Source organism: Durio zibethinus, chromosome 14 (assembly GCF_047325235.1).
Source record: "Durio zibethinus cultivar Kanyao isolate XHJ-2024 chromosome 14, ASM4732523v1, whole genome shotgun sequence".
Classification (NCBI taxonomy): Eukaryota; Viridiplantae; Streptophyta; class Magnoliopsida; order Malvales; family Malvaceae; genus Durio; species Durio zibethinus.
In genome coordinates, this window is record NC_143175.1 from 9173979 (window position 1) to 9200125 (window position 26147).

At 32.3% G+C, this 26147-nt stretch overlaps 3 protein-coding genes across 12 annotated transcripts; all 3 read right to left on the minus strand.

The window, feature by feature from the left end:
- Positions 1-2882: 2882 nt before the first annotated feature.
- On the minus strand, positions 2883-4083 carry LOC149515019 (uncharacterized). Its single transcript, XM_089742960.1, has 3 exons — positions 3867-4083; positions 3132-3454; positions 2883-2984 (listed from the first exon to the last, which is right to left on the minus strand). Exons 1-3 carry the CDS (start codon positions 4081-4083, stop codon positions 2883-2885), a joined length of 642 nt encoding a protein of 213 aa, XP_089599086.1.
- A 2280-nt stretch (positions 4084-6363) lies between these two features.
- On the minus strand, positions 6364-7337 carry LOC149515020 (uncharacterized). Its single transcript, XM_089742961.1, has 2 exons — positions 6701-7337; positions 6364-6596 (listed from the first exon to the last, which is right to left on the minus strand). The coding sequence occupies exons 1-2, from the start codon at positions 7335-7337 to the stop codon at positions 6364-6366; spliced, it is 870 nt and encodes a 289-aa protein (XP_089599087.1).
- A 5719-nt stretch (positions 7338-13056) lies between these two features.
- On the minus strand, positions 13057-24509 carry SYN4 (sister chromatid cohesion 1 protein 4). Of its 10 annotated transcripts, none has more exons than XR_016327489.1 (17): positions 23762-24509; positions 22844-23105; positions 22606-22703; positions 22461-22507; positions 20500-20549; positions 20161-20245; positions 19323-20025; positions 18847-19200; positions 18581-18719; positions 17810-17946; positions 16144-17165; positions 15664-15697; positions 15237-15342; positions 14948-15077; positions 13501-13674; positions 13353-13413; positions 13057-13236 (listed from the first exon to the last, which is right to left on the minus strand). XR_016327489.1 is itself a non-coding variant. In XM_022888909.2 (15 exons), the coding sequence occupies exons 1-15, from the start codon at positions 23883-23885 to the stop codon at positions 13585-13587; spliced, it is 3381 nt and encodes a 1126-aa protein (XP_022744644.2). In that variant the 5' UTR covers positions 23886-24509; the 3' UTR covers positions 13270-13584. The 10 variants fall into 10 exon arrangements, 2 of the variants coding, with proteins under 2 accessions (XP_022744644.2, XP_022744643.2); XR_002690818.2 differs by having other exon boundaries at positions 18581-18734; XR_016327487.1 differs by having other exon boundaries at positions 13353-13429; positions 18581-18734.
- Between the last annotated feature and the right edge of the window lie 1638 nt (positions 24510-26147).

The following is a 26147-nucleotide window of genomic DNA, read 5'->3' on the forward strand; positions in this document are numbered from 1 at the left end:
TATAAAAAAGTTGCAATTACAAAGAGTGTAGGTAGAGTTTACCTAATTTAAAATCATATATGTTTTTAAAAATATATTATTAAATCAAATAAATAAAACTTTTAGATCTGAATGGTGGAAGAAAACTCAAATTAGAAAATACAAAGAAAAAAATGAATATTTTTTTTAAAGAATTATGGATTACATTGCTTTGAAAATATTAGAAAATAATAAAATAAAAAATTTTATCACACTTACGGGTTAATTTTAAATGAAAATATATAAAATAATTATTTGCATTTGATTCTATAAAAAAATAATAATGAAAATTGGTTTTGGTATAATTTTATGCAACATTTTAATGACAATTTGGACCAAAATAATGTTCAAACAGTGGCATTTTAGTCAAACATTGAAATCCTAAAAAATATAAGATGAGTGTTGCTAAATGCTCCATATCCTTTTCTTTTCATGTCTCAATTTTTTAAAATTTTTTATAAATAAAATTACTTAATTACCCTTTACTCGACACATCCCATACTCAAAACATAAATTTACCAAAAAAAAAAACTCACAAATACTTCATCTCCCTTTCTGTCACACTCCATCTCCTCTTTCTCTTTCCAACCAAAAACTTTAAAGGATTTTAAGTCTAATCAAGCCATATTCAAAAGAAATTTTACCCATTTAAAATAAAAAAAAAACTTAAAATAAAACATAAATCGTTTGTTTTTTTTAATTTTTTATTTGATTTTATGTTAATTTCGTAAAATTTCATATTGAATGTTTTTGTGTGATTAGAACTATAAGAAATGAATTTTTAAAAAATCTTAAAAGTTTTTGAAAATAGATTTAAATCAAATAAATAAAACTTTTAGACCTAAATGGTGAAAGAAAACTCAAATTAGAAAATACAAAGAAAAGCATGATTTTTTTTTTTTTATAGAATTATGGATTACATTGCTTTGAAAATATTAGAAAATAAAAAAAATGAAAAATTTTATGGCATTTATGGGTTAAGTTTAAATGAAAATATATAAAATAATTATTTTCATTTGATTTTATAATGAAAATTGTTTTTGGTATAATTTTAAGTAACATTTCAATGACAATTTGGACCAAAACAATTTTCAAACAGGGGCATTTTAGTCAAAAAATTGAAATCCTCCAAAATATAAAGTAACTTAAGGGAGAATTATATTTACACCCCCATTTTTACTTGATACCCCTTATTACTAAATATATCCCAAATTTATATTTATATTTTATATTTATATTAATTGCATCACATCCCTCAACAATTGATTTTCTTTTCATACCCTTAATATATTTTTTTTGTTTCTCTTTTATTTTCTTTTTAATCTCAAATCCAAATTAACGCTAAATTCATCAAATTGACTCCAAAGTTACATGATTTTTTTAGTCTTTCATTGATTAAAAGTAAGATTTTAAGATTTATTTTGTTTGATTTGATTTAAATACATGTGAAAATATACTAGAGTTTTCAAATAGATTTAGCAGAATTTGAGTTTCTCAAAAATATATTTTCAAAAACCTTTTAAGGCTTTTGGAAATCTTTTTTTTTTTTTAAATCTATTTTTGAGAAATCTTTAAGAATCTCAAAAATCAATTTGTGAAAAATCTCATTTCTGAAAATATAACATAAATTTAAAAATTAATTTTCAAGAATATAGCATAATTTTATAAAATTATGCTGTATTTTCATAAATGAAAATTTGAAAACATAAAAAATCTATATTCGACTGGGTATAAGAAAAAAAAAAGATGAAAAGAGGAAGAAAAAAAAAAAGAAGAGGATAAATTTATAATTTATTAAAAAAATTTAATATTTGTTATGTGACTATTTTTAGAAAAAAATTGATGAGATGTAAAGAGAAATTTGAATGGTGTATTTAAAAACCCCTAACTTAATAGGAGGACGGATTCTTTGACTGGAATGTTTGGTTTCATAAAATTCGATGTTATTTTTGGGAATAGGATTTGCACTACCAAAATTCTCGACAGATTGACAATATTATGTTACGTTTGTGTTTATTGGTTCACCCTTCCCACATTGGTTTTAAGCCGAATAAATCATTTGCGATACAAACAAAACACTGGCGGATCTATTATTCCCGCATGGCGCCTTGACCTCAAAAAATTTAAAAACCCTTTAAAAATATATTATAATTATTTCATATATATTTAGATTAAATTAATTTAACTTGGCTCTCACATTAAAATTATTTTTTATTAATTTTTTTATTTTTAATCTAATTTTATATCTTATAATTTAAGTGGAATTAAAATCATATTATTATTTATCTATTTATTATACTAAAAAATAGTAATAAATTTGTAACATATATTAAGACATGCTCACGTAAATTTAAAAAAAAAAAAAAATTTAACTTTCTAGTTTTGTTTCTAATCTTCAATCAATTATAAAAATTCTACTAAAGATCCCGTAATAGTCCTTCATTATAGAAGGAATGGTGGTGCACTCAAGTTGAGTGAATACAGAAGAACAGAGAAGAAAAGGGAAATAAGACCAGAGAATTCCAAAGAGAAAGGAATTTTCTTAATTCATGGCCTGTTGTTACTATGCATTCTTCTAATGCTGTATGCGTTCCTTCTCCCCTTCGAGAATCTCGAAATTACAGCTCTCTACGTAACGACTTCCCACTAAAATATGATAGAAAATAAGAAAATACCACAATGGGCTTACCAAGCTGAATAAGTATTCGGCTCTAATGAACCTTTTGACTGACTACTAGACTCATATAATGGGCTCACTAACTAAATTACTTATCATCCTGCATCAAATACCCTTCTTGTCAAAACAATCCGTGTCTTCAAGGATTAAAGTGTGGATATTGCTTTTGCAGATTGTATAGCAGCTCTTAAGTAGCATCTTCAGGAAATGTCCTTGACAATTTACCATCCTTATATTTCCTTATATTTGCCGTCTTTACCATCCTTTGGTCAAGAATCTGCAATGGTTCCTTGATAATGGTGCCATCAGTGCCAATCACAGGAAGCTAACTTTGAATGGGGCTATTGCCAATGTGTTGCTTGAGTTGAGACACATAAAAAGTAGGATGAATTTGAGACCCCAGTGGTAGTTGCAACCGATATGCTACCTTACCAACCTTTTCCAACACTTCAAGGGGCTCAAAGCACCTAGCAGATAGTTCCATACAATGCCTGTTACCCATAAATGGTTGTCTGTAAGGTTGGAGCTTAAGGTAGACCCAATCTCCAACTTTAAATTCCCTTTCACTCCTTCGTTTATCAGCCATCACCTTTATATTGTTCTGAGCCCTTTGTAAGTAGAATTTAATCATCCTGATAGCAGCCTCCCTTGCTTGTAAGCTTCTGTCAACTGTAGCTACCAGTGATTCACCAGCCAAATAGGGAAGATGGACTGTAGGTGCTTGGCCATATACAACTTCATATCGAGAGTTGTGAATGGCTGAATGGTAAGTGGTATTGTACTACCACTCAGCTAAAGCCAACCATTAACTCCATCCCTTAGGTCGCTCACCAGTCATACATCTTAGGTAGGTTTCTAAGCATCGATTCACCATTTCGATTTGACCATCAGTTTGAGGATGGTATGCAGTAGAAAACTTTAGAGAAGTTCCAAATCTTTTAAATAGCTCCTGCCAAAAGGTACTCATTAAACTTTTGTCTCTATCAGAGACTATACTGCTAGGCATGCCATGTTAACTTGAAAATATTATCCATGAAGACTTGAGCCACTGTTAGTGCTGTAAAAGGATGGGCTATGACGATAAAATGTGTGTATTTACTTAACCTGTTGACCACCACCAAAATAACATCTTTTCCCCCTAACGTTGATAGCCTTTCGATAAAATCCATACCTATTTCAGACCAAACTCTGTCAGGAATAGGTAGAGGCTGGAGTAGTCCAAGGGTAGCAGAATTATCATATTTGTTCTGTTGACAAGTGATGCATTCTCTAATCATCCTTTTCACTTCCTTCCTTAATCCTTTCCAATACAATACACCAACAATTCTATCAATGGTGGCCTGTGTCCCTGAATGGCCTCTCGAGGGACTATTTTGGAAATAAGCCATCAATTCTTATCTTAATTCAGGATGGTTACCAACTACAAGCTTTCCTTTTCTCCGCAACTGGTCCCCATACCAGGTATACTTAGAATTCTATCCGGGATTGACTTAAAGTGCATTGATCAATTTTTGTAATCTAGCGTCAAGCTTTCGAGAATCTTGAATTCTTTGTAATAGGCTACTCTGTATTACTGAAATGGCCATAAGTTGAGAACCCTGCATTGTTAGATTTCTTGATAGCACATCAGCCACTGTATTAGCTGAACCTTTCCTGTAAGATACTTCATAATCGTAGCCCATCATCTTTGTCACTCACCTTTGTTGAGCTGGAGTAGTAGCCCGTTGGTCTAGAAGAAATTTTAGGCTTTGATGGTTTATTTTTATCTTGAAATGCCTTCCAACCAATTAGGCATTCCATTTCTTTGTAGCTACTAAGACAGCTATCATTTCCTTGTCATAGACAAATAGGATCTGATGTTTTGGCGCCAACGCCTTACTAAAGTAAGCCAAGGGCCTCTCATTTTGAGTCAAGACAACCCCAACGCCTAGCCCAGATGCATCAGTTTCCATCACAAATTCAGTTGGAAAATCTAGTAGTGCCAAAATGGGTGCTGTAGTCATGGCTAATTTTAACTGGTTCCATGCTTGAGTTGCAGCTTCAGTCCACTTCCAGGTGTCTTTTTTAAGCAACTCAGTTAAGGGTTTAGCAAGTACTCTATTCTATACCCTTTTGTAAACCTCCTATAACATCTCGTGAGACCGGGAAATCCCATCAATGTTTTTATTAAGAGTGAATAATTGATCGATTTGATTTGAAAAAATTAATAATCGATTTTTATTTAATAAATAATCGAATCGATTAAATATTATTAAATAATTAATTATAATTGAACCGATCAAAATCAGTTCAGTTCAATCGATTCGATTAAATAATCGATTTTTTTATTATTTTTTTTTTATTATGAATAATTATTTAACCATAAATTTAATTCAATAAAATTCAAACTCAAGTATCATTCAAACTAAATGAATAAAAAATTTAATAATTTCAATAATAATTTACAAGGAAAAAATAAATAAAAATATTTATCGTAATTTTTTTATGTTTACTTATTAGAAAGTCGGTTAATTCGATCAGTTCGATTATCAATTTTAAAAACTAAAAATCGATCGAATTAATCAATTTAACCGATTTAAAAAATCGATTATAATTAAAATTGAATAAATCAAACTGATTCAACCAAATTCACTTGATTTCGATCGATCTAATCAATTCAAACTGATTTTTGCTCACTTCTAGCTTTTACTGTCATTGGTAGTGTAACATCCAATTTCACGTTGAAAAAATATGTAGATAAGGAATTATATATATATAGAGATCTAAACCTAAATTTGTGAAGCGTTTTTTGTTGGAGAAAACCGTAAGACTTTCAGATCAAAACGGATAATACTTCACAGCTTAAGTACGGATCTTCACAAATAGTATAAGAGTGGTCACCAATCAGTAGCCGTGAGAGTCATTAAGTGCTACATAATGAGACCGTGAAACTCACTAAGTACTACATAGTGATCTAGTGTGATCTTAGTCCTATAGTTGGATTCACTTGATAGGGATGACAAACTTTAAAGGTGCGGAGATTATAATGCTTCAATCACACATTGAAAGAATACGTAGATAAAGAATGATACATATGTAAAGATCTAAATTCAAACTTATAAGAAATTTTTTGTACGATAAAATCATAAGACTTTCAGATCAAAGTTGATAGTATCTCGTGCGGTCTCCACAAGTAGTGGCCAATCAAGAATACACTGCACCTTACTTCTGTCTATGGTTATACCTTGAGCACTGATAACATGGCCTAAGTAATCCATTTCTCTTGCACCGAACTGACAGTTGCTCTTTTTAACAAAGAGTTGATCTGTCTTAAACACATCAAAAACAATCTTCAAGTGGTTCAAAGGAGTATCCCAATCTGGGGAGTGTACTAGGATATCATCAAAGAACACCAATACAAACTTCTTGAGATAAGGCTTGAAGAGTGAATTCATTAAGTTTTGAAATTTAGATGAGGTATTCGCAAGACCAAAGGGCATTGCTAAGAATTCATAATGCCCTTCATGAGTTCTAAAAGCTGTCTTGTGGATATCTCCTTCATGCATCCTAACTTGCTGGTAACCGGATCTCAAATCCAATTTAGAAAAGTACGTAGCTACCATTAGCTCATCCAGTAGTTCATCCACCAAGGGAATGAGGAATTTATCTTTGATTTTAAGTTGGTTTAGCTACTTGTAGTATACACACAACCTCCAGGAACCGTCTTTCTTCTTCACCATCACAATAGGAGTTGCAAAGGAGCTGCTACTATTTCTAATAATGCCACTCTCCGGCATTTCCTTGATCATCCTTTCAATTTCATTCTTTTGACTGGCAGGATGTCTATAAGGTCTAACCTTCATAGCTTGGGCTTCATTTATCAGGGAAATTCTGTGATCTGGTAACCTTCGGGGTGTTAACCCTTTTGGCAATCAAAATATCTCTTGATAATACTGTAATAAAGACTCCAAGGCTGCTTTGGCCATTGAATCTTTTTTTCCTCAAGTACAAAAACAGACAACTGACTCTCCAAATTAGTTGTGATCATGAAGGCACAGGGATGGTGACTAGTCCCAGCCATGAGGGAAAGAAAAATCTTAGAAATATGCTTCTCACTTATTACTTGGATTGGCCCTGGTTGTATACCCTGTAATGAACACCATTTAGAGTTGTACTGGAACTGCATAGTCAATGCGTTGAAGTCCCAGACCATTGAAGCCAGAGTTGTTAACCACTGCACGCCTAAAACCATATCACACCCTTTCAATGGTAACACCATAAAATCATATGTGAAACCAGCTCCCTGCACTATCCAATTAACTCCTTTACAAACACCAGCAGTAGATAGACTACCCCCCTCCGCGATTGTGACAGTCAACTTACAGCCTTGCCAAACAAGTAAACCCAAAGCCCTAACAACAGAAACATCAATGAAATTATGCGTGCAACTTGAATCCATCAAAGCCACATAAGTATGTTTATTAATTAAAGCCTTCACCCTCATAGTCTGATATTCCTCTGTACCCCACATAGCATGTAAAGATATGATTTGGTTAAGTATTTCAGCTTCCTCTTGCAGCAAGGATTCAGCATAGATAGGGTATGAACTCTCAAGTTGCATATCAGGTTCTAATTCTTCCACTTCACATCCATCCATCAACATTGGTATAATTGGGCTTTTGTACATTTATGGTCAGGCGAGTACTTATCACCACACTAGTAACACAAGCCTTTCTTCCTCCAATCCTCCGTTTCAGTAGTTGACAATTTTCTGGAAACAAGTCTAGTTGTTTTTGGTTGACTGGGGCTAATGTTGGTTTTAAAGGCTGGATATTAAGGTTTAGTGTTTGGTATTAGGAACGGTTTAGGATTGGGAGGTGCCTTTGGGGTAGGCAATAAAAGTGGTAGGGTGTTAGTTCTTAGAACTGTATTGGTTACATAGGAGTATGTGGTTGGTTTGAATATTGATGTAGGTCTTCTAGAATGAGGATACATAATGGATTTGATTTGTTGGGACATGTAAAGGGCTTTGTTAAGGGTCTTTGGCTTAAACAGTTTAAGATATTGAGCAATTTCAGGTTTTAAATTATTCAAAAAAATACTCAAGGCATAGTTATCAGATAACTGCAACAAATTAAGGATTCCGATGAATTCATCTTGGCCCTCACCTACACTACCTATTTGTTTCAACTCCACTAGCTCAGACATAGGATCCTCGAATTCTCCATCTACAAACCTGTCCTGTATCTCAGCAATTTAGGCATTCCAGTTCAGCTTATCTAGGCCTCCTTTGACCCTAGCATAGTGCTGGTGCCACTGCAAAGCCTTACCTTCCAAACTCTGCATAGCAACCCTTACTTTAGACCGTTCAGGAACCCATTCTCCTTCAAAATACTGTTCCAAATTCATAAACCATCCCTTGAAGTCATCTCCATTAAACTTAGGACATTCAAGATTGAATACTCTGTAGAACTCTGGTTGAGAAGCTGTAATTGCTATCGAAGATCCAACTGGTGATGAAGCTTGAGCCATAGAGGATTGACCAGACTCTTTATCAGCAGATTAATGTTCTTCACAAACTGGTGGCAATCGATCAAGAATCTTTTGAAGCTCTAACCTTATTTCAGTTCGCATTCCCTCCAGCTTCATGTCCACCGTATAGTTTAGCTACTGCATTTCAGATTGTAATTGATTGACCTCCTTTTGTAATCTAGTGGTAATACCGTCCACCATTGAAGCTAGAACCTGGCTCTGATACCAAATTGGTCACTCAAGTTGAGTCAAAACGAAAGAACAGAGAAGAAAAAACAAATAAGACCAGAGAATTCCAAAGATAAAGGAATTTTCCTAATTCATGGCCTGTCGTTACAATGCATTCTTGTAATGCTATATGCGCTCCTCCCCTCCGCGAATCTCAGAATTACTGCTCCCCACATGATGACTACCATTAAAATGTGATAGAAAATAAAAAAATACCACAATGGACATAACAAGTTGAATCAGCATTGGGCTCTAATGCACCTTTGGACTACTAGACTCATAAAATGGGCTTACTAACAAACTTAACCACTTATCATCTTGCATCAGTGAGCTGCATGGTTGTTAACGACATCATTTGAATATTTTTGAGATACTTGTTAATATTCCGCTCATTTAGGTTCCAGTCCTCTACAAATGCAGCTTCAGCATCCCTTCGATCCTTATACATCTATCTTGTTGTGGGTACCAGGACAATCTAAAACTTGCAATTTAGCTTATTTTCAAGTATTATATATATCTATGGCCTACGTCCGTAAAAACCAACATAAAATTTGCAAAAAACCTCAGAAAAATAAAGTGATTATAAACTCTCTATATATCATAAATAGGTATGAATAATAATAGCATACAAACAAAAAGTTAAACATAACTAACTTAATCCTAATAATAAATCCATTTAAAATAAACATACAAATTAAGCAGAAGAAAGCTACAATATTATCTATTTTCCATAAAGCACAACATCATTAATTCCAGGATCATCAACAAACCCATCCTCTTGGATTTATGCTTGGGTGTTAGTCAGCAACCTCTTCAAACACGTGCTAAATTCGGAAACAAAGACATAGGCTTATTTTGAAATCACCTTGTAATGGTATGCACCCAACAAAATAAAATTTTTCAACCATCTATTATTGGAGCAGAGATAATTAAAATCAAATTTTAAATTAAATTATTGCATAAGATTATAGATTAAACGCAATTGCTTCTTGATAAATTCTATTTTTATAGAATTATCATGGTACTTATTTAACTAATTTTGGTACTTGATTAGTTTTGCTTGAATTTTAGTGATTAAATTTAAATATTCATCTAATTTTGATTAATTGTCTAGAAAAATTAGCAAGAAAGAATGAGAATTAGGAGAAAATTGGTGGCATAAAGGGCTGAAATTGAAGTGAAAATGGAGCTAAAAAATGCGACGCAAGCAAGCCACCTAAACTCCAACACATAATGCCAAACAGTACGCCTCAACCATGGTCCCCTCGCCAACACCTCCAACTCATGCTTATCAACAACTCAGCTACTCCCCCTCCTCTCCTTTGTTTCCCTGACACATGCTCAAATGCTAGAAGGAATTTAAATTGCAAAACTGGAAATATCCAACAAATACTACAAGAAATCAGACTTTTAGCAATGATTTCCATAGCTAAAAGTCTAATTTTCGTCGCTAAAACACATTACCTACAGAATTTTCATCAATAATTTTTCATCCAAAAATTTCAAGCCGTTAAAAGAATTCCATTGATAATCAAAATTCCATCAACAATAGGATAACTTTTAAGGACAATTTGTGTGAAAATACTTTTTCGCCGCTAAAAGTGTTTCACACAAAAATCATTTCCATTTCTAAAAGTTTTTTCGATAGAAAATTCTGTCACTAAAAGTAGTAGCGACAAGATTTCTATGCAAAAGGATGGATCGCCTTCCTTAAAGAGATCCCTTTTAGCTGGAAATTGATCTCCTTTAGGTTTTATACCAAAATGAGCATTTTATGTGAAAATATTTTCTTTTAAAATATATTAAAAAGGAAAAAAAATATAATAAATAAACATTTTTTCATTTATTGATAAAAAAAAATAATGTTTTACATAATTTTTACAAACTTTACACATACAAACATAAATCTTACATATATGGGCACTATGGCATTATGTAAACGATAAAGATGACATTATATAAACCGCTAGAAACACAACAAACATAAAACTTAAATATACGACATTATGCCATTAAACTATGTGGGATCTATTCACTATAAATTTTTTTTGTTCAAACATTCGAAAAGCAATGTACAAAGCAAAGCCACATCTAAACATCCACCATTGGCAGTAGGCAGCACATTTAGAACATCCACAGCTCGGCAATCGCGAAACCATGAAGGCCTATCCTTGAGGTGTTCTGCAACCTGGAAGGAACATAGCTATTGAACTTCAAAGTTCAAACTCAAAATAAATAGGAAGTTGTAGCAGCCTCCCAACGAGGCTGAATCAGACCAGTCAGTAATCCAATTGGTCTAGTTGAATCACAAACAGTTTACTTATGTGGTAAAGCAATTTGCCTAAAGGCCCTAACTTGGGACGCCTTACTTAAGTTACAACATAAACAATTTTTAAAATTTGATGATTCCTAGCTGGAGGATATAGATAAAGTTTAGATATAAAGTTTGAAAACAAGTATGATTTTAAGTCAAGATACTTGATATAAGACGCAAAAACATTCAAAAGCAACTGGGCCAACTGGATGACATGTATGGTTTCCCCATACAATGATGTAAAGAAAACATGATCTTCTCCATTCTAAATGTTGCATCATCATAAGTTTTAACAATAAGTTTCAAAGATTAAATTCCATCGTACTTTAATTAGTTTTGTAGCATCACATCAAGTTGTCACTTCAATTTTACTTTATTGCAAATTCTATCCTTTTATTCTCCTTCATTCCACGGGCTCCGTTCACAAGACACATCTCAAGTAAGGTTATGAACATGGCCCTAGAAAGGTCATTATTGTCTATAAGAGATATTAGAAGGGAGTCAAGACTGTAACCCTACAACAAAACCATCGTACCATCAAACTCCCTGGGAAAAGATTCAATTCATGTGTATAGTCAGTTCGTACACTTCCGTCTACGCGGTTTAAATCATCGGATTGTTTTTGTTAGGGATATTTCATAAATGTCTTTTATCAAAGAATTGACTCACTACATAAGGATATTTTGATTAATAAGTTTGAATTAACACGGTAAATTAATTTTATTTTTGGGAATTTACATCAATTTAACCAACATTACATCCCACTTGATAATATGTAAATTCTTAATTAAATATTTATCTATCATATTAGATTAAATCGATTTTATCAATATTAAATCCGACTCTAAAAACTTGAAGCAATAATATTTGAACACCCCTTATTTTAGGTATAAATAGCCCTTTTCTATGTCTATATTTTCACAATTCTTCCTCTAAGACTTTAAAGCGAAGTGGTAGGGGTGAAGAAAACAATGGCAAGGGGAATGCCATCATCATGCAAAGCTAGATTATAGAAGTTGTAATTTTAGGAAATATTTGGAGACCATGGAAAAGATACTAAAGTTTCTATTTCATATATGACTATGAAATCACTGTTATGCTACTTATGGTACATAATACATTATTTTTTAGGATAATTTTAATATGAGTTAATAGCACATGTGATCAGTATACTTAAATTATATTTTAATTTTTAATCTTTAAAATTTTTTAATTAAATTTTTAATTATTTAAAATTATCTTATATTAATCATTCCTTCTATGAGACCATTTAATTAACAATAAATGCTAATTTGCATGATATGAATAGCACATGAATGACATTAGCTAATATTTCATTTGATAGATGAAAAAGAACAAAATAAAATATTGTTCAAAATTTAGGGATTGTCAGATACTATTATCTTGTTTTCATAATTTAAATATATTTTAAAAATATTAAATTTAAAATTATATTTTTTTTTATCGTAATATTTTTGGCTTTTAATAGAAAATATATTTCTAGAATTTAAAATTAAATTAAAATTTTAAAAATCATTTTTTTTAAATTCCATATTATTTCAAAAACAAAAAAAGAAGTATATTTTTTTATTAAAAATATCAAATATCTTTTTCATTTTCCTTTTGCAAATGTGCTTTACAAAAAGAAGCACTCATAAGATTCTGTATATATGACAATTTTAATGTATAGACTGTCATACTTTTGCACCAATGGTTTGATGAGTCACTTTTTGTTTTGCATGTTTAAAAGTATGTTGGGAGAGTAGCCATGAACTCCAATGGGAGAGTAGCCATGAACTCCAAATACAAATGTTGTTATAATTATTTTGGTTATGCATTTTGATGTGCTTACATTGAACTCGTAAATATTTCAAGTAATTGGAGAATGTAAGATTTAATTTCCAAAACTTTCAACATTGCTAGACCTTCGTAGCTTCCAAAGGGCTGAAGCATTTTAGATTATTGGAACTTTCCGTCTCGTTCATCATCTGTGGTTTTGATCTCTAGAGAGATAACTAATTCGTGTTTATGCTTGTAAACTTTCATATTTCCAATAATTTTAGTTCCTTTATTTTCAATTTTAATGAATTTGTTAATGTTTACCAACATTTAAAATCTCCAAAGTTTTTTATTCAACCAAAGTATTGACAAATTATTCTATACTAAAATAAAATTAGATTTTAAGCATTAAAAATACAAAATAGTTCAAAATATTTAACATTTAAAAATTAATACTTATAAAAATATAGCTATTATTTAACAAAATAGTATTAAACAAATATATCAATGCGAGATTCAAAGCTCTCCATTGTGACAATGGGACGACTTGCTATATGTATTGCAGATTCACACTGTCCCTAACTTAATATAAAACGTTAACAACATCAACAAGAAGGCCAAGGGGAATTGGTTGCCCACAACCACAATTAATCAGCCTCAACTCAAACTGTGAGTTTATAATTCAGATTCAGGCAATTCGTAACAAATCCTTTATGAATATCAAGGAATGGCCAAACAGCAGTCAAAACAAATAAATTAGCATCTTCAATTGCAAATTGAGATATTTTACATATATATGTATATATATTCACAATAATTACCCACCTACAGTCGTCGATAAAATCAACATGATGACTGACATGTGCCTTCCCTCCCCACTGTTAACCTACCAATTACATGAGCTAAACACCAACTAATTTTTAAATTTTAAAAAAAGGAAAAAAAAAACATTATTTTGAAACAAAATAATTACCGGTGTGGGCTGAGCATCAGAACTTGAACTACGACATGGCACTTTTCACTGTATCTGCTTTTCCTATGCAAGGGATCAGAAATCTCACTTCATGAGCTTTGTTCGAGGCTGTATACAGATGTTGTCAAAGGGTTTCCCCTGTTCTACATGGATGTAGTCTCTTGTCTTAAGAACCTGCAGATTGGTGCAACGAACACCCAGAAACAAAGAGAACAAGTTACATCTCTCCCTACCAGAGCAACCAAAAAAAAGAAAAAAAACTGACAGCATCAAACAAAGATTACATGACCAGATCAGGAAAACATTTTTGCTTCACCCTAGTTATATAATGGCAATTTCCATCTATCTCAAGCAAACTAAGCTAACATAACAATGGATACTAAGATAAATGGTATCAATCTAAAGAAAGTACATCGATTCGTTCATGTGCAAATACTAGAATGAATTTTGCATTGGACCGCTACTTGCAATTTTTTTTTAAAGGTTCATTTTAATTCTTTATCTTTAATATTGAATTATTGATCATTTTGTTTCCCAATAATGTCAGAATATTCTTCAATCGAATTTGTCAAAAGAAAGTCTCCAAAAGTGGCATTTTGTGTTTGTATGAGAACATTTTTGTGTATTAGTACTTGTACAGAAGTTGTGTACTTGAATACAAGCATACAACAATAGGATTTTCTTTTCAAGCCCATGTCTTCTCATTTTTTAAAGAGTTAATTATAATTTTGATACCTAAACTTTGAAAAATGTACAAATTAGTACCTAAGAAATAAAATGTACAAATTGCACCTGAACTTTCAAATAATGTACAATTAGCACCATGAACTTTTAAATTATGCACCATATTAATCCAAACTTTAATCCCGTTAATCATACCAGCTTTTACATGCGACGTTTAACAAAGATTATCAAATTATATATTCACCACATACTATTAACATCTTTTTTCAACATAAATCATACATATTTTTTGCCTGATCCATAAAAATTGTTTAGGATCAGTTAATTATTTTTTATCATGTGACATCCACATGAAGGTTTTAACAAAATATTTAACATTTTTATTTAACTAATAACATGCTTATAATAAAATTATATTGGTTAAATACCATATAAGCGAGTTAATAATATTAGAATTTGAATTAAAATGATACATTATTTGAAAGTTCAGAATGCAGTTTGTACATTTTATTTCTCCACGTAACCATTTGTACATTCAAATTCAGGTAACAGAAGTGTAATTAACTCTTTTAAAAAAAACGAGTAATGCCTTCTCATATAAGAAAAGAGAGATAAAATGAAGTTTTTCACTTTAATTTACTTGCAAGGTTTTGTATGCTAAAGTACTCTTAGTTGCAAACATTCTGTTCTTCATTAATGTATGGATGATAGTGTTATACACTTTAAAAAGTTACTAACTTCAAGACAAGTTTTAGTGGCATACCAGTGTTTCAAAAAACATCCTCGACGCTTCTTTACGTGTTTTATGAGCCAATAGACTGTCCATGGAAAGTAACTTACGTCCATGTACAGCTTCATCCTCGAATAAACTCTGGAGATACTTGGCAACAGCCCTGAAAGAAAGGGCATGAACAAACATCAAGATGTGAGCTAGCCTCATTCCAGTTATTCAGGTACAAGGAATTATTTTGATAAGTAATGCTAAATTAATGTTGAAATTAAAGGGAAAAATATACAATGCTAAAATAATAGACTACAAGGAGCTTACAGACCTGGTACGTGAAGACCATCCACTATTTTCAAGAAGACGACTTTCATCACATGGCATACCATCATCATCATCCTCTCCTAGCTCATCATCATCTAGATTCAGAAATTCTGAAAGGAAAGACAAAGAAAATAAATATTTAGTAAACCAATAGAGTCAAGATTGATTAAGGATAAATGGAAGTAATATAAAAGAAAGGTTTTCAATAAATTATTAATATTTTTCTTTTCAAGGGGAAACTTTTGGGAGGCCATAGCTCCATGTGCTCCTTACTACAGTCCACCCCGCCTACATTGTTCACAACTAAGATGAAAATCTTACATCTAAAGTATAATTCATTCAGTCAAAGACTCTTTAAGTCATTTCCTTCAAAAAATCAATAAATATAATTTCAAGAAGGTAAAGCAAAACAGAAGGAAATAAGGTCAAACCTTTATCATTTGCAACTCCAACATCCTCAAATTCCTGCACCCCACAGGGTCAAACAGTCATTTAGGGGATTCTTAATGACAAATAAATTAAGAAAGGCTAATGTGAAAACAATTTTTATAGCAACATAATAAATTAATTTAACAATAGCAAATCAAGAAAACATGAATATGAAGTTGAGGAATGGAGATATCAGAACTTTATAGAATGTCCACCATGCTTTCTAGAATAGAAGAAAGTTAAATATTCAACAGGAATTAAAATATATTTTAGAAAAAAAAATTTTGCTTAAAAAAGGAAAAAACCCAATATTGATGCATGTATATACGCTATCTTAATTACTGTCGACTTTCTGCTATAATGTTAGAGCATTAATTAAATTCATACGAGTATATAAATCGCCAAAAGTTAGGAAAAAGTTGGTGCACTTAAATATTTTTAGATCAACACAAAGGTGTTACGCGTGTTAATAAATAACTTACAGCTTGATTATCCACAAGAGAGGTCATTTCTTCATTGACTGCATCAACTTCCTGAAAGGTTGGAGTTTCTCCATCATTTAATGAAGCATTTTTCAGAACAATATCAACCTTTTCTGAATATGTAGAATCCATTTTACATTCTTCACTACCCTTACAGAGCGGGTCCTTTTCATCAAGATCCAAGAGTGCACCCTCAACTTGAGCCTCATCTTCCACACCAACCTTATCATATCCAGTTTCGTATGCATTTTGAGCACCATTCACAGACTCACCCGTTTGTATGGTTGCAAGAATATTGGTTCCATTTTCAATAGGTGCACAGTAGTCTGCTATACTGACCTCAACTGATGTACTGGCTTTACTTTCTTGCGACAAAAACTTATCAGTTGCTTTTGATTCAGTTTCAGCTGCAATAATACTTTCTAAAACTCCTGTAGGATTAGTTCCTTTGTCATTTCTCATATCCAATTCAGAAGCATCTTCCCCTGGTTGAGTAGTCATTTTTTGATCAAGTGGAAAGCATGTTGCATTGTTTAACATGGAACCATCTATGCTGTTGGTTATCTCCCCAGCTGTCATGTTACTAGTATCTCCAGTAACAAGATTAGTATGAGAAAATACCCCGAACTTGTCCAGAACAGAGTGATTTGCTACATTAGCAACTTCCACATTGTCTCTGTCAATTTCCATTTCAGTGATCCCATCTAAAAGTTCCTGTTGCAAAAGCTGAGGTACACCATCAATAGCATATCTATCCAGCTGAATACTAAGATCATTGTATTCACCCTGCTGGGTATCAGTCTGAATAGGAGTGCCAGCAGATTGTGCTTGTTCATCATTTCCGTGAATCACAGGCATAGAGCTCCCTTCAATTCTACCTTCTTTAGCAATATTAGGTCTGACAGAACACTCTGAATCCTTAGCTACTTCAGATGATGCATGGTTTTCATCACCTTCAGAAATTCTGATACAGCTTAGATCATAAGGTTCACTGTGCAAACATGCCAAGTCACCCAACATACCTGAAATGCACACAAACATTTAGCAAAATATAAACTTATAAACAATATGTTAGAAAGTCCTCCATTAGCAGAGGCAGAATTATTTCAAACAACAATAAATTCAAGAAAAGATGCACAACCATTAGGATAGATCATTGATATATCTTGTAGTCCATACAATTGTACAACTTGAGTATCCATTCATACATATGACATCGATACCACAAAACTGCACTCCACATCTAAAAATACCAGTTAAAGTCCACAGAAATGAGGTAATAGTGTACAAGCTAATAGGAAAACACATATAGAGTTGGGCCGTCTTGTTCTCACTAGGGCCTCAGGATGCCCTAGATTAAACAAACATCTAGAATAACCTTGCTCAATGGAATCAAATCCAATTGACCAGGGCCTTATGGAGATATATTTACAATTGTATCAATAAATTTTCCTCCTCTTGGGGGAGTAGCATATGGGGTAGGGTTTACATGCAGCAATTCATTATTCTCCCAATTTTCCCACTCTGTGCCTTACAACACCTAAACCATAACATTGAATTTTCAGGTCCATCGTCATTAATCGATAAGTTGAAATTCTTCATTCTTTTTTTCATTGACCCAACAAATGCATGCAAATATAGAGAATTTTCAGCAATTTGATCTCACCAGTAAATATAGGTTCACTAAAGATTTCATCTTCCAAGAATAGTCTCTGAATCAATGAAATTTCAGGGCGAGTGCAAGGTGCCTTCTTGCGTATACGACGAATGTCTTCAGTATTAACCAACTGTTGACGTATGGTACTTGACAGAAGAGGCAAATTAATCAGTACTTAACTACTCAAGCCAAAATTTAAAATGCATAATTTAAAATAGAAGAAAAACGCTTCTAAGATTAAATTAATAAGAATAAATAACATTCAAGAATATTTCATAATGTGACAAGCTGACTGGAGAGAAACACAAATAGATCATAACTTAAGCCAGGTTGTTACAATGTAAGCCACATGTCATACTACAAAGGAGATTGTTATATTCTACACAAATCAGCAGGAAATCAACAGTTTAATACCACCGGCAAAAAAGTCGTTCTTGTAAAACTTGTTGACAACAGAAAAAATAAATAAAACAAAAAAGTGCTTCAGAGAATGTTGACAATTCAATGTAGGTTAAATGATGCAAAGGTTACAAAAGAAAACATGAAAGGACAGAATTTCCAAGTGCATGAATTTCATAGACACAATTTTAATTTATAAAATCAAAGACAGTGGTGAGCTCCAATAAGACAACATGTTATATTGCCTGTGCAAGAAGAATAATGGTGATAATTTTCAAAATTCAAATACATTTGAGAAGAGAACAATCATAAAAAAAAAAAAAAACAACTAGTAAGATAAAGAAATGAAAAAGGAGCAATTAAAACATATTAGTAACATACTCGCCATGTAAGACCATGGTATCATCCATAAGCACTTTTCTCTTAGTGGCACTAGGTCTAGGTGCAGATCGTGCACGTTTCATTGGTGCTACTTCAGGTGGAGGAGTTGCTTTCATTTTGAAAACTGAAGATCTTCCAACTGAAGCAATAAAAACTAAATTCAATCATAAAATTATTCTTCATAAGAATAGCCTCACAATCCATGCTGTTCTAGTAAATTCATAGAAGGCAGATAATAATTCATTTAGAGTTAAAAGTGATGCTACCTAAAATAGAAGACAACAAGTCATCATCATCAGGAACTGATTCTGCAGTCCTGGATTGAGGCCTTCCAAATGATTCAACTGAGTTTATACTCTCTATAGTTAGTGTACTCTCAGTTATACTTCGCTTTTTTCCTGAAATGAGTTTCGTTCCAGCATCAATTTCATCATTTCCTGTTAGGACCTCTTTGTCTGAGGTAGACTCACCCAGTATATCACTTGGTTTATCAAGAGGTCCTTCTGGTACAGACAGTAACTTTTCAGGAGCAGGCAAGTCAGACATAGCACAAATATTTGAATTTTCCAACTGGTCATCACATAACACAGGTTCTGACATCCGAGTTTGGCAGGCCTCACCTGCAAATATTGTAGTTAATAAGAAACAATCTGACATGAAATTATGGTAAAAAAAAACATGTGGTCATATATATTTTTAATCACTAATCTAAGACTACAGGCATAAAAGATGTAAAACAAACCTTGCACCTCAATGGAAGCTCCACAAGCATGAACTTCCTCCCTTATGGACAATTCCACCAAGTTGTGCTCTGCAGCAGCCAAATTATCACTTTCAAGAACTAGAACAGATGAGACATCTTCATGAATAATAGGTTTTTTAAGATTTTCAGAATCGTTTGGTTCCTGACAAGCTTGAGCTTCACCATCAATAACTGTTATTCTACTGGGCGATACCAATGGGCATGATGGATTTGAAGCTACTGCTTTGGCAGGTGAGGATGACTCATCCAAATTATCAGTGGTGTCAGCATAGTTGCCAATTTCAGATTTATGTGATAATTGATCATTCTCCAAATAGCCATCTGATGTGGGCACACAGGTGCTACTTGAACATGTTCTTCGAGAAGGGTCGTCCAAATCAAAGGTGATGTTGGAGCAGCTAGGAGATTCTGCACATTCCCCATCAGTTCTATCCATTGAGTGCATAACGCCATTATGCATATCTTCCACCCTATCCAAACCATCAGGTCCTCTGATAATTGCAACAGCAGATGTGTACTCAGAATTGTCCAATTCTTTAAGATTGTGATGTTCTGGTTCCACATGATCACTACCAGCCAGTGCCTCATGAACACAAGACAAGTTAGGCACTTCCGCTAATCTAGGAACAACTAGTTCCTGATCAAACTTGACAAATTCAGAATTTGCAGCTATAGCATCAACCTAACAGCAAGCAAAACATATTTAGCAAGGCAAGTCAGACAATAAAATGGCTAGAATATGAAATGTTTATACAAGATGGACAAAATCAAATTAAAAGGAAATTGAGATTTCTGTTATGTTGAATAAACAACGAACCTGATCCCCACCGCAATCCACTGGCACAGCTTCTAAATTACTTGGATTTTGTTTTTGAGGTAAATCTGACCCTTGAAGATCATACCTGAAATGACGGAAACAAGGTGAGCCAGAAAATCCAAAATTATCAAAATGGTTGCATAAGTTAACCAGTGAAATTAGTGATGGCTTAACAATTGGCAGTGTTTTGTAATCTATCCATGAGGGGAGTCAATCGACCACACTATCCAGAAATGAATAAAGGGAAAATAAGTTAAAATTGTGTATGAGCATTTAATTTATGACATGATCATAAAAAGAATAGAGTGCTATATGTGTGTGTGTGTCTGTGCATCTTACTTTGAAACTCCATCATGTCCTGGCACTGCAATCCTTTCTAGGACTAGCTCCTGCTCAAGATTAATCCAACACAAGAATTTTCAGTAGACAATTAGCATAAGGGGAAAAGAGCACCAACAAAAAATAAAAAGGGTCAGTCAATTCATAAAGAAGACAAGTTTAATACCACAACCCCAAAGATATCAAATTTGAAGGGCAATGGATGAAACCATCCATTCAGCAATTTAAAGGTTCTGCTGACCAGAAGATCCTGGAAGCATATTTTTCAACTTCAAAAACTAAGTGATCAGGGTTTTTAATTTTCTAACCACCTATGAAATAGTCACAGTAAATTGACCCACTTCAGGCGCATCCCTAAAAAGCCATAAGCAGTTCTACTTGTACTTAGGGTAAGGATATACATTTATGCTATGTTCTGATGATATTATTGCATCATTTACTCTCCCAACACTATCAGTTTAAACAAAATCATTTGTTATTTTACCCCTCTTCCTTATTAATGTTTTCCCTCCCTAACAGCCCACTCTCTCATGGTCACAATTATTTTTTGCAACAAGCCCACTCATTTTATTCTGTGTTGTTTTTTTTTTCTAGTTCGTTAGTTTCATTTTTCATCATTTTTGGTAAGCCTTACAATCTTGGCTGGCAAGCTTTAAACACACATAGATCAATCTTTCTTCCAATATTAAGACCATCAAGGTCTCCCTTCTAAAGCAAAAGTAAATTAGCTAACCCATTGCCCCAAAACTCCAGAAGTAGTAGCTAATGTTATGCAATAATATCATAATACTTTCATTCCAAAAGAGATTACAACATGACTAGATTTAGAGAAGAACAAAAGGTATTCTAAAAGAAAAACATTAGAAATGATTTTCAAGTAAGACAAAGAAAGACCCAACTGCTCCTCTTCCTTTCATTTTCCCCCTTTTTCTTTGGCTATGGAAAGAAGACGAGCAAGGAACCCCAAGATGTTTAAACATGCATAACTTACTTAAAGAGGCAATAAGGCACAAAATATTTTCACGTCATCAACCCAAAAACCAAAAAATGAGCCATCAAAAGAAAAAACGGCTTAAATGACAAGGTATTCAAGAAAAGTCAATTATAAATCATGAAAAACTGAAATTGTGTATCTATTAAGAAAACAGAAAATATAATACTCAATTAAAGTATAACTGATATTATTGATATGATTAAGTCCTGTTCTTACTTCCTTCAGGTAGAATGTTAATAGATACAATATATTCTCTCTTTTTTTAGTTGTAACTTTGGAAAAATTATCCTATACACTGGCAGTGAAGTTTTTAAACCCCACAAGCAAGGTTAGAGGTTTGTCACATGTTCCATTAGGGTATATTCAAGAAAATTAATAATTTTTTATAAAAGTTAAATGGACATGAAGCAACATTCTAACCCCGATTGTGCAGTTTTAACTCCAGCGCTGGTGTAAAGAGCGATGATCAGTTAAGGTTAAAGTATCAAGACTTTTTTAAAAATTTTCAGCTTTGCTGGAAATTGTAGTTTATGACAATTTCAATAGCTATTATGCCCCTGTTTGGATTGGAAAAGGTAAACTGAATCCTACATATAGGAAATATAGCTGTAAAGCCTAAATCTTCATCTTCTTATTCCTAAATCATCAATCAAATCCTAACCAATTCGACATCAAATTTCAACCCTAAACCTGAGATACCATTCACTGGTAGTATTCACAGATGCAAACAAACACCCAAATCAATTTGGTCTTCTTTTTGGCATACTTCAACCTTAAATCCTCCCATCATAAATCAACCATCAAAACCAATCTCATCCATGTAAGCCATAAAATCACATAGTCATGCTTGCTCTATAACCAGCCTTTCTTAACTTTCCAGGTCCTACACTAGTAAGCCTCATGCTGATTACAGACTACTTGACAAACTAATCACCAAATGTCAGGAAAGCAAGAATGACAATATTACCTCATCAAGCAAACCAATCTGAGAAGTTTCACCATCTCCAAACCGCTCTGAAAGTATTTAAAATGCAGAATTTTAGATTTACTAGTATTTTGCAAACCAAATGTAACTAAATCTAGCATCATCACTGTCAAGAGCATAAACTAACCATCCAATCCAAATTGTGACGTGGAGTATACCACGCCATCCATGGTATCTTGAAGCGTAATCTGCTCTCTTGAGCTAATGTGATGATCAACATAGTTTCTGTCAAGAAAGCTAGATGTTAATTAACATAAAGTACTTCCAAAGACACCTCATGAAAAGATTTGATTGTATCTAATATTACCAAAGCCACACACACACATCAAGAAAGGCAATCTAAAAGGTACAATTTCGGAACTAACCCCTGAAAAATCTCATTATCAGGGAGCTCAAAGTCATCAAGATCAAAAGTCTCGGGCAAAGTGATTGAATGGTAGGGCGCAGTTGATTCTTCCGGTGGTAAATCAACTGCAGTGGAGCGAAACGCCTGCTTTATCTTAAGCAAAGCTTCACTGCAATCATCAAAAAGGTAATTCACCTTTCTAGAATATATCCTAACCACTCCAAGAAGAAGATGACTGGACAATCGTAGTGCAATTGGTACTTCAGGAAACAGAATAGAGTCTGCTCAAAACCATATAAACAAAATAAAGGTTAAAATTACAGAAAAAAAAGGAATGCATAAAGTTAGATAAGCCCAGGCAACTTATCCTCAGTAATAAGGTTTCCCAATAACATGAAATAAATTAGATATTGGAATGTGAAAAATAACAACCCTATCACCATCATTGTATAGCTTTATCTAATTCTATTAGGGCAGAGATATGCCACGAGCAACAAAACCTACAAAAGAGCTGAACAAGCTCAAAGGAAAATTCCTCCACTAAGTAACCAAGTAAAACCACATATTTTAAGAATATGCTATCAACACCATGGATATTTACCATGTTCCAGAGGGAAATTACTCCTACATGACCACGGGTTTCCAAAGAAACCAATAGAATTGCCAGCAAACCCCTCCAAATATGCCCAAAAAGGCCATGACAAGGAATGAAAATGAGGATGCAATGAGCTTCTATAAATTATCTCATAATAAATATTACAATGATAAGGCAAAAGAAAGTAGGTATATCCACACAGTCTGAAGTAAACTAACCTTAAGAAGGTTCAGACATTGCACCATTAAGTGGAAAAGAATAAATTAATACAAGTGCACAGGGATAGAGAGATTTGAAATTTAAATTCAGGGATTCCAAGCTAACAAGTAAAATGATACTAACCAACAGAGACACCAATGTCGGTATCGGCCACCTGATTCTTTCGGAGTTTTCTCTCCAGATGAGCTGCTATCCATATCGTCCCCAACGGACCTTTCTTTGCCAAAATAAACTGTGAATAAAACATTTCTCTACCAATACAATCCCTATTTTTTCATACAACTTCCTCACTTCTAAATGAAACAAAGCCCTATTATTTCAGCTTAAAAATTCTGCTTCTCTTTCAAAAATAAACCCGGAAACAAGCGACTTTAACTTTTCACTACAAATTGAACAAACACACAGAGTGCGTGAAAAACCCTAAGTTTCAAATTCCCCTTAAAGTTTACACTTATAGCTATCGAAATGAACAAATTAAGTCGGAAATATACCTAAAAATCAATAGAAACAAAAAAAAAAAAACCCTAATTACTCCCCATCCATCAGACAACCTTTGAAACCCTCCCAAAACTCCGTAATCCAAAAAATGGGCTCCATTCCACTTAATTTACCGAATCGCCATTCGGAAGAACTTCAAAACATCGAACCTTAAGAATCCGATAAACAAATCCCAACTTGCGCTTCAAGGAGTAAACCCTAGCCTACTAAAAACGACGGCGTTTAAGGAAAACTACAGCTCAATAATTGAGTTGGAGAAGTAAAACAATTGGAGAGAGAACGAGTTAGAATAGCGAGTCGGATCGGACAGACAGAAAAACTGAAGAGAGAAATGTTCGTGTCCAAAGAGAAGCGCTCTTTCACTTTTTGTAATAAAGAAGAGATTTGATTTTAGAAGAAAAAAAAACATTCGAATTTCAACTTCCGTTTTGCGTTTCTTTCTCTGTCGCTCAAGTCCATGTCTGTACGAAACGTGGCGCTTTTTCACTGGTTGTTTGAATTATAAGTCTTGTTGGGTATACTTCGTCGATGGCTCATCATCAGCTAGTCAGTCAACCTACGTGTTTATGATCTCAAATTTTTTTTAATTTTTGACCTCCTAATTTAGTATTATTTCATGAACTCATCTTCTATCCTATTATAATCATGTTTGTTTGAATTTGATAATAAGAGTGACATCAATTTATGTAAATATTAAAAATAAAATATTATGAATAATATAAAATTTAAGATAATTATAAATTTTTATTCACAACTTTATTGCATATGCTGTAGAAAAATTCTATTTTATTGCATAATTACTTTTTAAAAAATACAATTTTTATTTTTATAATCACTATTTTTTCATTCTAGGCATATATTTGGTATATCAAAATCTAGTATTTATTATTTTATTTTATTTTTTAATATATTTAATTTTTTACTTCAACTTTGTGAAAGCCAATTTTTTTAATTTTGTAAAAATTAAATTATTTAATCAATTGTATATAAATTTTTAACAAAATTACTTAACATAATATTTTGTTCAAAATGAAAAGAAAAACAAAAAATTGAGAAGAAATACAAATATAATTTTTTTTCATTTCATCCACTTTTTTTTTATTAAACTTCTTTTATATCATTACTATCATTACTATTATTACTAGAAATTGGGTTGCGGTTTGTTATGAGTTCAATTTTTTTTTGTTCGTATAAAAAAATTATTATAAATTTGATGAATAAAAGAAAGTATATTTTTTAATAAGATTAATGACTATTGAAATAGAAAAAATATAGAAAGTTAAATAAAAGTAATTATAAATAATAATGTTTTAATGTTCGGTTATAAATTTATATATTGTAAATATAAAAAAATTATTCCTATCAAATAGGAATGGATAAAAACCTATCATATATGAATTGTTTTGCATTTCTATCTATTGATATTTTTTGTTGTAAAATTTATCTGATTAAAAATATAAAAAAAAAATGAAAAAAAATCAAATGAGAGTACAATGTGGACACTTTATTAGATTTTTTAACAAAATTAATTTAATTAAAAATGCATAAAAAATAAAAAAATGAAAATGAAAATATGGAAGAAAAATATGAAAAAAAAAAGAGCTAATTGGAATACTTTTGGATATCTCAATTGAGTTTGAAATGTTAATCTCTTAAATTAAAAAAATTAAATAATAACTTTATTAACAAAAATTGAAAAATTGAAAAAATAAAAAATAAATAAATAGAGATAACTAGGGTGTTATGTGTATATCCAAATTGAGCTTAAAATATTAATATCATATATTAAGGCATCAAATAATAATTTTATTAATATAATAAATATATCAATATAAAATTAAATAGATAATAAAATATATACTTTATATATACTATGGTGTTGCTTAAGTAGAGCATTCTAAATTCACTTCAAGCCCTGTCTTTACTTTCCTAAAAAGATAATGACTCGACTCGACTCAACTCTAGATTAATTTTTTACAAATAAATGCCCATATCAAATTGGGATAGATCA